Below are 15,678 nucleotides of genomic sequence, written 5' to 3'. Positions count from 1 at the left end.
GCCACTTTGCACCCCTAAGGACTCGGCCCACCGCCCCCCCTCAGTTATCACGTGTGCCCCACATGCCCGCTCTGCCAAGCCTTCACAATGAAGCAGTCAGGTTGTTTGATTCACAACACTTTATTAGGTTTTAGGAAGTTGTGCCCAGGTCCTCTACGGGCCCGGGGCATGCTGGCTCGCCCTCGTCAGCTGAGTGTAGGCCTTCGTGTTTCGTTTCAGGTCCATCTGCAACACAGAAGAAGACGAGATGTGCCTTGAGGACGGGTGCCTCCTGGTGGGGCACTCGGCGACCCGACTACCGTCGGTACTCTTGGGGCCCGGTGCATTGTGGGTGACGACATCTGACACACACACACATTCAACGTACCTGGGCAATGTCCACCTTGCGCTCCCAGACGTGGACGTCGCGCTGCAGCTCACTGTGCCGGGCCTTGATGGCCACGTAGTCCAGTGCCCGCGGACCCTGGTAGTCCGACAGCTGCGTCTTCAGCCTCCTGTTCTGAGCATCTGCCTTAGCACATTCCTGTCGAAAGACAAGTGGCATTGGGGCGAGGCTTGCGCCAATGGTGACCTGGCCCGCCAGTACGCAGCACGAGCTGGGCGGCCCACCCTTACCTTCTCCGCCTGCACGATCTCGGCCTCGACTCTCACCAGCAGGTCCTTCTTGGCTGCCAGCTCACCCGTCAGCCGTTTGGATTCGGACGTCAGATTCTGAAGTTTTTTCTAAAGGGAGACAACTGAGGGTCAGACTTTGGGCTGCCCGTCACCCACCGGCACTCGGGTTCGGTGTCACCAAGCGAGCTCACGGTCAGGCCTGTGTGGATTTAGGGAGGTAATGATGAACGTTTTCTTCTTCATTTGGCCTTTTCTGCTTCCTCAATTGTGTCCCCCTGTTGATGGTTAGCCGTGAGTGGTACACGAGTGCCACTTTGAGTGGTCTGCTTACCAAGAGTCATCTCTGGGCGCTGCCCCCCTCAGCACTGACTGACATTTGAACTCGAGTCTGCACCGCTCACAGCTCGTCATCGCCATTTGGACACAATTGAGAGTAAACTACAGAAAGGGGTAGAAAACGGGCAAAGCCGCCCAGGCCCGCTATTAGAGGGGTGAGCTCGGCCCACCCGCCGCCTCCCAACGACCACCCGGCCCACCTTGTAGGTGTCCAGGATCTGCAGCTTGTTTCTGTCCATCAGCTTGAGCCTCAGGAGCTCCTGCTTGGACTCGTCGATCTTCTGCAGGTATTGGCTGTTCTCGATCTTCAGGAGCTGGAAGTCCACCTCATGGAGGGCTTCGTCCATCTCCTCCTTCTGCAATGAGCAACAGACACCAGTGCCTTTCACAAAGATGGAGCTGCCATATGAGTAAAGAGGAGCACATGTCTCGCCAGCCCCCACCAAATCTCCTCACAGCTGGCACTGAGGGTTGTGCCCTGCAGGGGGCAGCGTGCTGGCACCCTCCGCAGATGGACACTGGCTGGCGGTCGTCGATACAAGCGAGCAGCACTTGACACTCGGTCGTCGATACAAGCGAGCAGCACTTGACACTCGAGTCAAAGCTGCTGCCACATGACGGGCACAAACGCTACGATCTCAAGTGACTGACCTTTGCCAACGGGGCAGACAGAACGGGCACCCAAGTTACCTGTTTGAGTTGCATCTGCAGCTTCCGCATTTTCACTTTGAGCGCCGTGTTCTCCAGCCGCAGCTTCTCCACAATCTTATCCTACGGATGGAGGGAGAGACGCGTCAGCTGCGGACGGCCAACCACAGTGGGGGCTGGCAGCCCAGAACGAGCGTGGCACCCACCTTGGTTTTGCTCTTCTCCTCGATGTAGCGAGTTACTTTCTCGATTCCCAGTATTCTCCTTTTCTTCTCATGCCCTCGCTTCCCAAAGTCTCGATGGAACTCGCATAAGGCCTTCTTCACCTCTCCCTGGCGGTAGTCGGCCTCCTCGATGGCAGCCTGTGACAATAAGCATGGGTAGAGTGGGGACCAGACAGGTCTAGAGACAGGTGAGCCGCGCCTACTGGTGCCCCCTGCCCTCAGTACCTTGTAGGCGTTGACGACTCGTTCGGACTCCTTCCGTAGTTGTTCCAGGGCTTTCCGCAGCTCCTCTTCCTCCCGCTGGGCCACGAGACACTTCTGCTCCATGGTCAGCAGTACCAAGCGCTCCTGCCTGCTGACCTGTGGTTTGAATGAAGGGCATCACATCAGCTGGCAAAGGCCTGAGCCTTGGCATGAAAATAAAAATCCTAAAACCTGCTTGGGTGGTCCCGGGCCAGGCTGTGCCCACAGTCTCCCTGTTTGTGTGCCTACCGTGAAAGGTGCTATAAGGGTAAGCAGAGAAATGAATACGATGTCCTCCAGCTGACTTCACCCACTTCAGGGTCAAGGAGGGCTTTGGAGATTTAACAAACTTTTAAGAAGCACACCAGACCCTCTAATCGGGGTCGCCACATGGCCCACTCTGGTTACCTGAGCACTGAGTGCCAACGCAGAAAAAGCTCCCCAGAAATGGCCCATCTGCTCGTTTCACTTCAAGTGGCTCCTCACCGTCTCACTCTGTCACCCCTCAAACATGGCAAAGGAGGTGGAGATGCCAAGCGCACGTGGCAGGTGTCTCTGGGCCACCACGGGCCTCTTGCCCATCACAATACAAAAAAAAAAATACAAACGTTTTCCCCGAGCCTCAATGGACCCAGAATGCCCTGCTGTGCCATTCTGGCCCTTCTAGCACCACTCGTAACGGGCACCACACAGACTACCCACTGGAACACAGAGTATGCAAAGTTGGACTGAAAAGTGCTCGGGTGGGCCTAACATGAGCTCCCTGGACCTACCTGTCCCAGCTCGTGCTGCGCTATCCCGCTGGTGGTCGTCTTTGTCACGTTCACCTGGCTGAACTCCTTGGGGTCCAGGCGAGAGACGAACTTCTCGAACATCTCCGTCTCGGTCTGGAGGGCCGCATTGGACAGGCTGTCACAAGAAAAAAGGGACACTCAAGACGTGTGGGTGCCACTGGCATCATGTCTGGATGCATGTCGTGGAGTGGCACCTTTGGCACGCGGCTCTACCACTTTAACTTTTGTCGCCAGATCGTGACCTGTGAGACGCACCGGGTGGTGAAGTGGCGCGGCTGGCGCTCCTTTCATTTGCCGGACCGTGGCCGCCGATGGCACCGCTGCGTTAGCTAACACGGGCCTGCAAGGGGTCGTGCCCAGCGCGCTTCACGGCCTTCTCCCCGCAGCTGCCCAGCCGAACCCTCACCGAACGAGCGCCGGGGCGCGCCATGGAGGGGCCTCCCCAAGGAGCGCTCCTCCGCAGTGTGACAGGAAGCCCGCACGACGCAGCGGCTCAGTACCGGACGCACCTGACGCTCCGCACAAGTTCAGCCAGCTGCTGGTCGCTGAGCTCCGTGAGCTGAACGCTCGCCGCCTCCACCAGCGCCATGGTTACCAGGGTAACGACAAAGCCAAACTCAGCCGCGTGCCTGTCGAGCGACCCAACGGCCGAGGCTCCGCCAATCAGTGCGACCCTCTTCTGCAGGCGGAAAACGCGCGTGACGTGTCAACTGGGAGATCGCGAGACGAGGACGGAGGGCGTGGCCTCCTTTGGTGGCGCAGAGGAGAGGAACAGCGACGCCCAGTGGACGGAGGAGTCGCACAGGCCAAGTCTCCCGTTGGCGTCCCGTTTTCTGATCGCGAATTCGTAGTTAGCGGCCACCAGGGGGCTCTGCTTTTAAGATCGGATCGTCAAGCGGGTGGGCTCTGTGTGTGCGCAGCTGCCGAAGGCTGGACAGGGGAGTCACAGCGTCACAGTGACTTGGCAGGGGTGTCGCAGAATTGGCTCCCAAACTGTCCAGGTTTCTGATTTAATTCGCTGCTCTTTCCTCTTCTTCTGCGGTTGATTTCACCTTCGCACAGCGGCCTCTCACCTGCGGTTGCTTGTGCGGTTGAACTCTCTTGTTGTTTTCCGATTGCGCATTTTGCCCGTTTCTGCGGAGTTTGCCCCTTCACTGTGCCCTGACGATGGCGACAGTTAAAAACAAACACGGCGGGCACCACGGAGACATAAAAGGCTGCGACGGCTTCAGCATCAGGCCGTTAGCCAGTAACCCTCATTATTACGTTTTAATAAAAATGAATGGCAAAATTCTAGATGGACCCCGAAACCCTGAGACAAGACCCCACGCAATCAGGCCACGGGGGGCCCCAGGACCGGGTTTGGGTGTTTAAATGCAAGGAAGACAGGAGCCTCGGATGCAGAATGACACAACTGGGGGGGGGTCACATCATCTGTTGTACCTGCACGTGATGCCCCCTGGTCACCAAATGTCACTGGCGTTGATGTTGACACTGGAAAGTCACCGGGTCACACACACCCTCACTGCGTGGCACATGGCGGGCATGGTGCCCACTCCCGGCCATTTCCATTGGTTCTACTGGCGCCATGCATTGTCAGGAGTTGCCAGGGTCACCCTACCACTCGCGCCAGGGGCACAGAAATGCAAGCGTTTTTGTTTTTTTTCTTTTATTTTCAGCCATTCATTTTCTAAAAACTGGGCAGAGAAGTAGAAAAGGGGCAGGTGTGGAGGCGAGGTAGCTTCATGACAGCCACTTCTGAAAGGCGCTATACGCGCCGTCGAGCAGAGAGGCCGATTGTCAACACTGGGGCCTTCTTCAATAAATACAAAGCACCTGCCCCGCTGCCAGGCACGAGGGACCCCCGTCTGCCAAGGGCTTGGCACTGAAAGTCCGTGTGGCACGGGGGCGCCGTGTCTCCCATCAGTCCTCGAACCCACCGGGTGCTGCCAAGTCGGTGGGTCGCTGTGCGCGGTCAAGTCCCAGACCCGGCGACGTTAGGGGGCGAGGAGGACCCGCTTGATGTAGTCAATGGTGGTCACGTTGGACAGCATGGCGATGTGCTCGGTGCCCCTCAGCTCAAACATGGAGACGGGCTGGGCCTGCTGCCGTCGCCATCGGCCACAGTTCAGGGCGCTCGCCAGGTTGACCGTGCCGTCCCCGTCGCCCATCACCACCTTGGGGTCTTTGTCGGGAAAGTCCGTGTAGACAAAGGACTCGGGCGTCTCGACCCCGGTGCCATACAGGCAGTGCACGGGCACGCGTGGCGCCGACAGCTGGTAGATGAGCGGCTCCGTGTCCTGCCTCATAAGCCAGCCTTCCGGGAAGCCGATGTCCTTGTAGAAGCGCTCGTAGTCGCGGATGGTGTAGTTGGCGGCAGGGGTCCTCACAAAGACCGTGTCGGCGCTCCACGTGTTGTTATAGGGCAGGAGCCAGCTGGTGGACACGGCGGTCCGCTGCTGGGTGCGAATCTTCAGGCTGCTGATCACCGGGATCTGATTGTTGTCACCTGCGGGGCAGAGAGGGACAGGCAAAAGTGACAAAGGCGGGCGCTATGTGCAGTAAGGGCCCTCCAGCCCCCCATTGCCACCTGACCCTTCAAAGGGCACCTCCCGCCCAGTCGTCGCTCACCTGTCGCCAGCACGTGCAGGGTCTTGGCCACGCCGCCCCAGGGTGGGCCGAGAGCCACAAAGCTCAGGATGTAGCGATCCTTCCATTCCTGCGGCTGCTGGTTCAAGAAGTACAGCGTGTAGACGTTGCCCATGCTGTGTGCGATGAGGACCACCGGACCACCGAAGCTCTCCGCCATCTCCTCAATCATCTTCTTCAGCGCCACAAAGTAGTCCTTGTTCTCATCTGAAAATGGAGGACATGGCAGTGACGGGCAACTGGACACGTGTGCCCACCGGACTGGGAGCGCCCCCTGGCCCAGCACTGCTGCCCACTTCCTGACCACCCCAGCTGCTGTGCTCTTGGAGACGCTCAGCCAGTCTGCCACCCCAGAGTGTCACGATGCCATCATAGGCTCTTTACTTTGGGGCAGATGTCTCGCATGCCGTTGCTCTGGCAGTTACTTACTAGGAGCTTTGCGCCAGTCATAGGGGGCGCCTCGCATGTCGTGGTCTCGCTGATAGCCCCAGTCCACCATGGCCTGCACCAGCGTGTAGAAGTAGATGCCTGTGAAAATACAAGAGCAAGCTGGTCACTGGAGGATGCCAAGCAGGAGCTGATGAGTGCCAGCCTTAGGTCCGTCCTCGGGCTCTGCCAGGCGTGAGTACGAGGCCGTCATCGCAATGGCACTGCCTGCCTGACTGGAGCTGTGACCGGATTTCTGGGCAACTCACAGTAAACAGAGGTGCCCGCCTAAAGTGCCCCAAGATTGCCCGACAGAGTCTGAATGGAGTCTGTGCCAAGGGCACGACAGACTAGGCTGGGCAGGTACAATGCATCCGGAAAGTATTCCCAGCGCTTCATCACTTTGTCCACATTTTGTTATGTTACAGCCTTATTCCAAAATGGATTCAATTCATTTTTTCCCTCAGAATTCTACACACAACACCCCATAATAACAACGTGAAAAAAGTTTGAGGTTTTTACAAATTTATTAAAAATAAACAAACTGAGAAATCCCATGTCCATAAGTATTCACAGCCTTTGCTCAATACTTTGTCGATGCCCCTTTGGCAGCAATTCCAGCCTCAAGTCTTGTTGAATATGATGCCACAAGCTTGGCACACCTATCCTTGGCCAGTTTGGCCCATTCCTCTTTGCAGCACCTCTCAAGCTCCATCAGGTTGGATATGAAGTGTCGGTGCACAGCCATTTTAAGATCTCTCCAGAGATGTTCAATCAGATTCAAGTCTGGGCTCTGGCTGGGCCACTCAAGGACATTCACAGAGTTGTCCTGAAGCCACTCCTTTGATATCTTGGCTGTGTGCTTAGGGTCGTTGTCCTGCTGGAAGATGAACCGTCACCTCAGTCTGAGGTCAAGAGCGCTCTGGAGCAGGTTTTCATCCAGGATGTCTCTGTACATTGCTGCAGTCATCTTTCCCTTTATCCTGACTAGTCTCCCAGTCCCCACAGCATGATGCTGCCACCACCATGCTTCACTGTAGGGATGGTATTGGCCTGGTGATGAGCGGTGCCTGGTTTCCTCCAAACGGGACGCCTGGCATTCACACCAAAGAGTTCAATCTTTGTCTCATCAGACCAGAGAATTTTCTTTCTCATGGTCCTTGAGTCCTTCAGGTGCCTTTTGACAAACTTCAGGCGGGCTGCCATGTACCTTTGACTAAGGAGTGGCTTCCGTCTGGCCACTCTACCATGCAGGCCTGATTGGTGGATTGCTGCAGAGATGGTTGTCCTTCTGGAAGGTTCTCCTGTTCTCCACAGAGGACCTATGGAGCTCTGACAGAGTGACCATCGGGTTCTTGGTCACCTCCCTGACTAAGGCCCTTCTCCCCCGATCGCTCAGTTTAGATGGCCGGCCAGCTCTAGGAAGAGTCCTGGTGGTTTCGAACTTCTTCCACTTACAGATGATGGAGGCCACTGTGCTCACTGGGACCTTCAAAGCAGCAGAAATGTTTCTGTAACCTTCCCCAGATTTGTGCCTGGAGACAATCCTGTCTCGGAGGTCTACAGACAATTCCTTTGACTTCATGCTTGTTTTGTGCTCTGACATGAACTGTCAACTGTGGGACCTTCTATAGACAGGTGTGTGCCTTTCCAAATCAGGTCCAGTCAACTGAATTTACCACAGGTGGACTCCAATGAAGCTGCAGAAACATCTCAAGGATGATCAGGGGAAACAGGATGACACCTGAGCTCAATTTGGAGCTTCATGGCAAAGGCTGTGAATACTTATGGACATGGGATTTCTCAGTTTGTTTATTTTTAATAAATTTGTAAAAACCTCAAGTAAACTTTTTTCACGTTGTCATTATGGGATGTTGTGTGTAGAATTCTGAGGAAAAAAATGAATTGACTCCATTTTGGAATAAGGCTGTAAGATAACAAAATGTGGAGACAGTGATGAAGTGCTGTGAATACTTTTTGGACGCCCTGTACGAGTGACAGGAACCCGCAGATATCTGCCCAGCGCTTAAGGGTTGGGGAAGCCGCACGGTGACAGAATTTCAGGGCTGCTGTGTGCTGCTTGGTGGCCCGAGTAAGGTGGCACCCCGTTTGTGTGCCCCTACAGGGGGCAGACATCCAGTCGAGGGGGGACACCTTAATGACGCAAATGGCAAAGCAGACTGCCACGGAGGGGCAGCGCCATCTTGTGCCAGGAGGACAGCACTTACCCACTCTGACATTACTGGGGTCGAGGTACTCAATGGGGTAGGTGGTGCCAAATCCCGGGACCCTGATGTACACACCGGGAGGGGACTCCGTTGACCTTGTGCTTTGGTTGTACACCAGCCTGTGAAGGAAAGAAAGCCAGTTGGCACCCGTGTCTATGCTCGTCCACTCCAGTGCCACTTTGCATGCCCCCTTACCGGATGTTGTCCACCCAGCAGTCGATGACCAGCGGGATGAGCAGCTCGAGGTTCAGCCACAGGGTGAAGTAGTCGGCCGTCTTCTTGGAGCACATGTAGTGGACCACGGTGGGCTTGTCGAGCTTGGCCTCCAGCTGGTTACCCAGGTCACCTGGAACTGAAAGAGAGCGGGCACATCAGAGACGGACCGGAAGGCACCCTCCCACCCACTCATGCCCAGGGCACGCTGCCCACACCAAGACTGAGATTTCATATGACAAAGGTTTGAACAAAATTACAATGCAACAAAACACACCCTGGGCATGGAGCTAAAGGCATGGCAGGCGGGCACACTCATGCCGACCACCAGTCAGGCTCCGCCCGCCCATCACACAGAGGGCGTGCCCATCCCAGCACCCACAATGCACTGGCACAAGTTGTGTGAAGTCATGTGTCGCTCAGAAGAGGGATGACCAACGGGCACAACCGGGGTGGGGTATTCATGGGGCACATCCAGGGTGATGCCAGCCGAGTTTTGTCAAAGACTTGCTAAACATCCACAGGGCAAAGTGGACTTGAAGCTGGCATGTAAACAGTGCCTAAGCAAACAGCCGTATCAAGAGAGCTGGCGGGGCGGGCAAACAGCTGTATCAAGGGAGCTGGCGGGGCGGGCAAATATTGACAGAACTCCATAGGGCGAGCAAAGCGGCAGGCTGGGCGCACTCTCGTCACTCGGCAGGCAACGCTCGCCCGTCAGAGAGGAACTCCAACATGTCACGAGTGGCAGCTTCACTCACAGGGTGGGTACTCGGCTTGCCGTGCCCACGTGCCAGACTGAACTCAAGCCTGCCCAGCTCTGCTGTGGCTCCTTCGTGCATTTGTCGTGTCCACTCGAGGCAAAAATAAAGGACCTGAAAGTGGCTGGCACAGCAAGAGAGGATGCTGCACAGCCGGTCAGCGCCAAACTGGGCCACCCGAGGGTCACAGTGCGAGACCAGGAACTGGCCTGTTTAAGGGAGTGCCCACTTGTGGCCTGGCAACTGCAAACAGGCAGACACAGAAACTGAATGTCTCAACGCGACAAGCTCGGGCATCTGCCACATCCAACGTCTGAATGGCATACCCCAGGTAACCCCGTCCACAGCAGGGCACAGAGGAGCTTACAGATTAACAGAGGTGCACAGCTGGCATTGGGGCTGACGGGCACTGGTCTCCGTTGCTCATTTCTGTGGCTTGACAACTGGTACAGAATACCACAAAGGCGCCACATCCTCATCCACACACCTCTTCCGAGCCCCCCAGCCGGTTGCTATGGCGACACCCTCCTTCGTCACCACAGTTGGTGGTTCTGTGGCACTGCAACAGCTACGAGCTCCGCATGAGGACCACCCGTGTGTGTGAATGGACCACCTGCTGCAGGTCAGCAAGATGCCATGCCAAGGAGAGGCCAAAGGAGCGCATGTGTCCGGTGGGCAAAACAAGCCTGATGGACCGAATGGCCTCCTCTCGCCACCAAAGCTGTGCAGAAAGCTGGCAGATAAGACACTCTGCCAGCTGCAGGATGAAGACTGTCAAGTCTGCAATGACACTCGGGTGACACCGGTGTCCTCGTCACCTGTCTGCTGCAGAGTCACTCAGAGGAATAGTTCCTGTGTAACAAGGTCCAGTGAGTGGGCACAAGCCCAGTGCCAGGTCCATTTGCGTTCTGCCCATGTGCTGCCCTCTGCTCTTTCATTTTGGGGGGCACCAACTGTGACGAATAAAAGGCCCAAGTGTAGCTGAGGGCACCACACAAATCACACCCAGGGGGCAGCCTCCTTACACGACTCACGCCAGTGATCTCGCAGTGGAAAGCGGGCAGCAGCGGCCCCCTGAACGAGGGCTCACATCCCCAAGAGCGCCATGCAAACACATAAAAAGACAATGGCATGAGGGCACCGCTGTCGAGTCTTAGGGTGCCAGTCAGGCTCGGATCACAAGACTTTCTGTAAATGAAGCCCCCCAGGAAAACCTCATTGACCTTAAAAGGAGTCTGGGAGGAAATCCCCTGATGTGTCAACACGCCCACCACGCACACAAAGTGCCATGACGCAGAGCGCCCTGTGAGCTGCACTGGCGGCATCGGGCGCAAGGGAGGAACCACCACAAGACCCCTGAGGCAGACATCCACACCCAGTTACCAGGTGGGCTCACCTCTGTGGATATGGGAGGAAGGCTGCAGAAAAGGGGAGAACAGGTGGCAACTGGGCACTGGATGTGGGGGGCAGCAGTCGTAATGGCCGTGCCACCGCGCCACACATTAAAACAACACAAACTGGAGCGTCCATTTAATGTCCAGGCCTCGGCCGAGCAGCTGTAGAGAGGACACCAAGACCCCTTCCTGCCAGATTAGGGCTCAGCGTCAGGCTGCAGTGCTCCACTGGCACCACGGTGCCACACACACACAAATTCGACAAGCGTTCAAAGCCAAAGTAACAGAAGACCCCTGAATGAAGTCTGGAGGAAAAAAGGCTTTAAATCACAAGACCCCCAGTCACAGCTCCCCACGTGTGACGCACACAGCATGTCACTTCACGTGCTTCATATTGAGAGGTGACAAGCTGGGCATCACGCCACGGGGGCATACTCCCTGTATGAAGGGGCCACGTCCAATCAAACTGTCAAACACTAACATACAGAATGCCTGATTACGAGCAGAACGGCCTCCTCAGTGCCTGCCCAGGGTGGCACACACTCAGCCTCGGGCTAAAGACCCTGGATGGGCACACTGGTGCTGCTTCTTGATACAAGCTGCCAGCCATCCCCTTGAGCTCGTTTCAAATTATGTGAAACACCTGAGATGGTACAAAGGCCAGCAGCAAAGTGCCAGCGGGTAACACAACGGGTTTAGGCCTCATTTAGGGGACAAGATAACAACGTCCAGCTGGCACGTGGACTTCCTAACCGCGATGCTGACAATTCCTACGGGTGTCCCGACTTTTTGTGATTGCCTGTGTGAAGCAGCGCTAGATCATACGGTGCTGTGACACCACAACAATTACTGTGACAACACTCCTATCGGCGGGCATCCGTCATAACCCACTCCGTTAAGGAACTGCGAAGGAAGCCAAGGAGTCACGGAGTCCACCAAAAGGAACTCGGAGGAAACTCTGACTGGCCAGGTGACATTTCTGAGCGTCAACGAGTCACATGACAGATTCCTCTTTTTCTTATTTTGCAGAGTTAGCAATGGCCGTCTTAGTGCCACTCTACTTGTCCCAGCAGAAAGTGGCACCGCCGAGCTGTGCCCACCGCCCAATCTGTCACCTCTCACAAACTTGTCTTGTCATCGTGGCCTACCAGGCCTGTCTGTTCCTGTCCGTCTCCTCCACTTTCCAGGGGCACCGTGGGTAACTTTTAACGGTTATAATGGCCTTTGCAGTGCAGTCCAAATAAGATCTCAAAGCGACGTCCCTCGTACAGGCAGAGGCTCATGGGACGTCGGCAGGAGAAACTTCCAAAGGTCCGATAACCTCGACTGTTGTAGGAAACTGAGAAGACGCCATCACTGGGACGGCCTCGTGGTTTGATTCACCTCTGGGAGACGGCCGCTCACTTGGTACCACGTCAGGTCGTTCATGGGAACTGAATACAAAAACCTGGAAACACTGGGGTGTTGTGAAAGTTAAGCCAACGTCACACAGGCTCCCCGCTCGGTGCACCACAACATCTGCTTTTAAGATGTTCAACAGGGATGAAGAAACCAAAATATGTCTTCTTTGTGGAGCTTATCAGAGCTGAGCGAACAGCCAGCTGACCTCAAACTGCTTGGCTGGCTCTTTTCTCACCAAACAGAAAGCCACCGAGTGAAGATGGTATCTGTGTGAAATGAGTGTGACAATCGAGAAACATGCAAAGTCAACACAAAGTGCCTTTTGACTTGTAATGCTACTCCTTGGCTAAACGCACACCACGACAAACAACAACATGGACCTTGCACTCGGATTAAGATATGGCTAAGAAAACAAGGGCAGCAGTTCATTCACACAGCCGGGCACTGCCAGCCCTCCCTCCGTGGTCACAGCTGGTCCTACAGATGCTCTCATTTACCAATTCTACATGGAGGACTTTAAAAAAGCCAGCCAATCAGTGCCGAGCCTGAACCCTCCTGAGACGCCACTCCTAAACTCCTTTGAGCCTGCGGTGGCCCTCCGGCCCAGGACAGGGGACAGGGATCCGACAGGGTGACGTTTGTAGAGAGCCATGTGACTACGTAACCTGCCTGGTTTTAACCGCAGACTTGTGACAAAAGGCCACGTGAAGGGGGAGTGAGCGCTAATAATAACTTCACCATTCAAACCAGCAGCTTTTAGATGGGAACCGTTTGAAGTTGTAGGAAATAAAAGTTTAGGGGACATCAAAGAAACAACAAAAAAAAAAAACCACAACAAAACCAAAGTCAACTTCAGGCCTCGTTAAGCAAAGCGCCACACGGCTCGATTTGTCAGTCAGTTAGTCATTATCTGACCCGCTATCTCCTAACACAGGGTCACGGGGGTCTGCTGGAGCCAATCCCAGCCAGCACAGGGCACAAGGCAGGACACCAGCCCACCACAGGGCACACACACCAAGCACAATTTAGGATCGCCAATCCACCTAACCTGCATGTCTTTGGACTGTGAAACCCACGCAGACACGGGGAGAACATGCAAACTCCACGCAGGGAGGACCCGGGAAGTGAACCCAGATGGGTCTCCTAATGGCGAGGCAGCAGCGCTACCCACTGCGCCACCGTGCCGCCTCTGCTCGATTTGTTGGTCGGAGATTTGAGTGGACATCACCTGTAAACCACGGCTTCTAATTTTGTTAATTCCAGTATTAACTTGTCCAGCAATATAAAAAGAACCTTTTTATAGCACAAAACAGCACAGCACTTAACTTTTGGGGTCATTCCTAACACCTGAGCCCTCTCGGCTCTACCTGTCCCAGTGCCAGTGTGGCTTCACCTGCACTGATGACCTTTCAAGTGGTGGCTCTGAGGCTAGAGATCTGCACTGGCAATCGGAAGGTCGCCGGTTCGAATCCCGTAAATGCCAGTAGGGGACTCTGCTCTGTTGGGCCCTTCAGCAAAGAAGGCCCTTAACCTGCAATTGCTGAGCGCTTTGAGTCGTGAGAACGGCGCCATATAAATGCAAATGCTGAAATTCTTATCTTTATGGTGGGGCACAGTGGTCAGGCATGGGGTCTTAAGCAACAGGACTTTGATTACACACAATGTTGAAATTCTCTTTCCTTCTTCAACTGCCACATCTCAAACAGGAACCCGTCTGATGAATTGTCAGCACCGGGCAATGGAAACGGCAGATTCAAATAAAAAGATGCTCCAGTGGCTCCATCAATGTTATTTCCTCGGTCCTGGTTCTAGTTCAGTACAACTGACGGCATCGGCGGAGCCAACTCTTGGCCTCGACCCCTTGTCATTTTGTCACAGTGACGAAACCGCCTGACAAACGGCGACAACTTGAAGCTCCCGCTGCCGGGCGATGTCTTCTCCGCGCCCCGAGCTCACATGACAGTCACACTCGTTGCACTCTGGCGATCATGCGCTCGGCGCAGCTCTCCTCGTGATGCCGGTCCACAGGGGTGCTTTCCCAACCTGCCGGCAACACTGTTGGACATCATGACGGACCGGTGCCGTGAGGCGAGCGCAGGCCACACGGCGCCAACGCCGCTGCTCTTATGGTGTCTGGCGCGGAGCGGCACTGCCCGGACTCCTCGGCTTCTGAGCAGTCAGGAACAGAAACCTTTCACAGCGGCGTCCGGCGAAATACACAACCCGAATCGGCGGCGTCACTTACTAAGTACGACGGGCGGCCTTCCCGGGGCGGCAAAGCAGGCGAGCAGCCAGCCGCCGATCCACAGAAACACAAGTCCGCTCAGGGCGCCCATCGCTTCGGCTCACTGCGAGCAGCCCGGACAAGAGCATCCGACCGTGAGTGACTGAGCGAGCGGCCGCCAGCCTGCGGAAACAAACAGCCCGGAGTAGCCAATCGCAGAGGCTCCAGTGCGCACGCGGCCTTTTGGGGCGGGGCTTGGACGTGTCGCCGGCTTGTGTACACGCGACGCGCGCGCTTTTGCTGGGAGAGAGTCGGGTGGGCTTTAAAATGTCCGCCTGTCTGTTTGTCCCAATGAGCGGCGTCGGAGCGCCGTCAGCGTACTCAAAGCACGAAGCTGCGCGTGGACGCGGTGCAAGTCCCCGGAGGTGCCTCGGCGTGGTCTCCCCGTCCAGGTGAGGGCTCGGAAGGAGAAGGGGGTGGGAGGGCGAGTCGCCGGCGGCGTCGTCCCCTTTCGTAGTAGAGGGTATGATGGGTGACTGACAACACGAGAGATGCTGTAACGACTCCTGAAACTCCCGGTGAAGCTGTCGGGTCAGGCAGAGTCCACCGCCCAGGCCGGCTTAGCAGGTCCACCTGCAGACCCCTTAGCACTGCGGCTTGAATGGACATTAGATGGTGGACTGGGACTGCCACCTTTTCAACAAGCCAAGTACACCACCCAAGTCAGTGAGACTCGCCCCTAATGTTTCTTCCATTGTATAGGGGAGTGTTTTGGATAACATTAATAAATAATGTAATAACAAAGTGAGGAGAAAAGATTAAATGTGATACAGCACGCAAAATGAAATAAGACTTGGAATGAAAACTGGCACTTTCACTTGTCAAAGTAGACGGTGGTCTCTAGCGACTTCTGTTCTTTGAAAGTGAACGGACGAGGTTTGTGTGACTTGGGAATCTCAGAGTTGTGACCATCGGATACGAGTGCAGGAAAAGTTGTCCAGAATTACAGTACAAAGTGGCAACTTTAATTCAAGAAACTCCAGATTCACCGCTAAGAGTCAGCAGTTGGCACCTGATGACCACAGCTCTCTGCCCGCTCAGCTGACCATTCACCAATCAAAGCTCCTCGCTAGACTCTGACAAGTGAAAGAAATCCGCAGGTTTCATTTCAAGGCTTATTTCATATCTCGTCCGGTGTCACCGAAATGAAGAAGATATTAAATACTGTAAACACGTTAAAATATAAGCAACGTAACACATTGAATTCTGTAGGCTCACATTTATTTCTCTTTGTCTGAACTCTTCCACCATTCCGGTCGTGTGCAGAGCACAGTGAGACATTTGCCTTCATCTCGACTGCCCAGTTGTTCTGCCTGCCTAAGGTGAAGTCATCCCTGATGGAGGATCACATCGCGTCCTGTCATCGGATTGGCTGGCCCAGCGCTGACTCAGCTGTGGATTGGCCAATGGGGGGTCTCCAGGACTCTCTGAACAAATCCGAATCCTATTATGGGATATCCTCGAC

General features: G+C 55.2%; 2 protein-coding genes across 2 annotated transcripts; both read right to left on the bottom strand.

Annotated features, from left to right (window-relative positions):
- Positions 1 to 101: 101 nt before the first annotated feature.
- Positions 102 to 3,516, bottom strand: ccdc113 (coiled-coil domain containing 113). Its single transcript, XM_028808857.2, has 9 exons — positions 3,370 to 3,516; positions 2,840 to 2,975; positions 2,049 to 2,183; positions 1,806 to 1,961; positions 1,642 to 1,722; positions 1,152 to 1,307; positions 616 to 723; positions 368 to 523; positions 102 to 225 (listed from the first exon to the last, which is right to left on the bottom strand). Exons 1-9 carry the CDS (start codon positions 3,447 to 3,449, stop codon positions 154 to 156), a joined length of 1,080 nt encoding a protein of 359 aa, XP_028664690.1. The 5' UTR covers positions 3,450 to 3,516; the 3' UTR covers positions 102 to 153.
- A 991-nt stretch (positions 3,517 to 4,507) lies between these two features.
- On the bottom strand, positions 4,508 to 14,367 carry pla2g15 (phospholipase A2, group XV). The gene is made up of 6 exons (XM_028808856.2): positions 14,175 to 14,367; positions 8,359 to 8,515; positions 8,164 to 8,282; positions 5,939 to 6,037; positions 5,492 to 5,716; positions 4,508 to 5,369 (listed from the first exon to the last, which is right to left on the bottom strand). The coding sequence occupies exons 1-6, from the start codon at positions 14,263 to 14,265 to the stop codon at positions 4,858 to 4,860; spliced, it is 1,203 nt and encodes a 400-aa protein (XP_028664689.1). The 5' UTR covers positions 14,266 to 14,367; the 3' UTR covers positions 4,508 to 4,857.
- Between the last annotated feature and the right edge of the window lie 1,311 nt (positions 14,368 to 15,678).

The sequence above is a fragment of the Erpetoichthys calabaricus genome, chromosome 9, assembly GCF_900747795.2.
Source record: "Erpetoichthys calabaricus chromosome 9, fErpCal1.3, whole genome shotgun sequence".
Classification (NCBI taxonomy): Eukaryota; Metazoa; Chordata; class Cladistia; order Polypteriformes; family Polypteridae; genus Erpetoichthys; species Erpetoichthys calabaricus.
The sequence above is the reverse complement of the archived record's forward strand: the minus strand, read 5'-3'. Positions and strand labels throughout refer to the sequence as shown.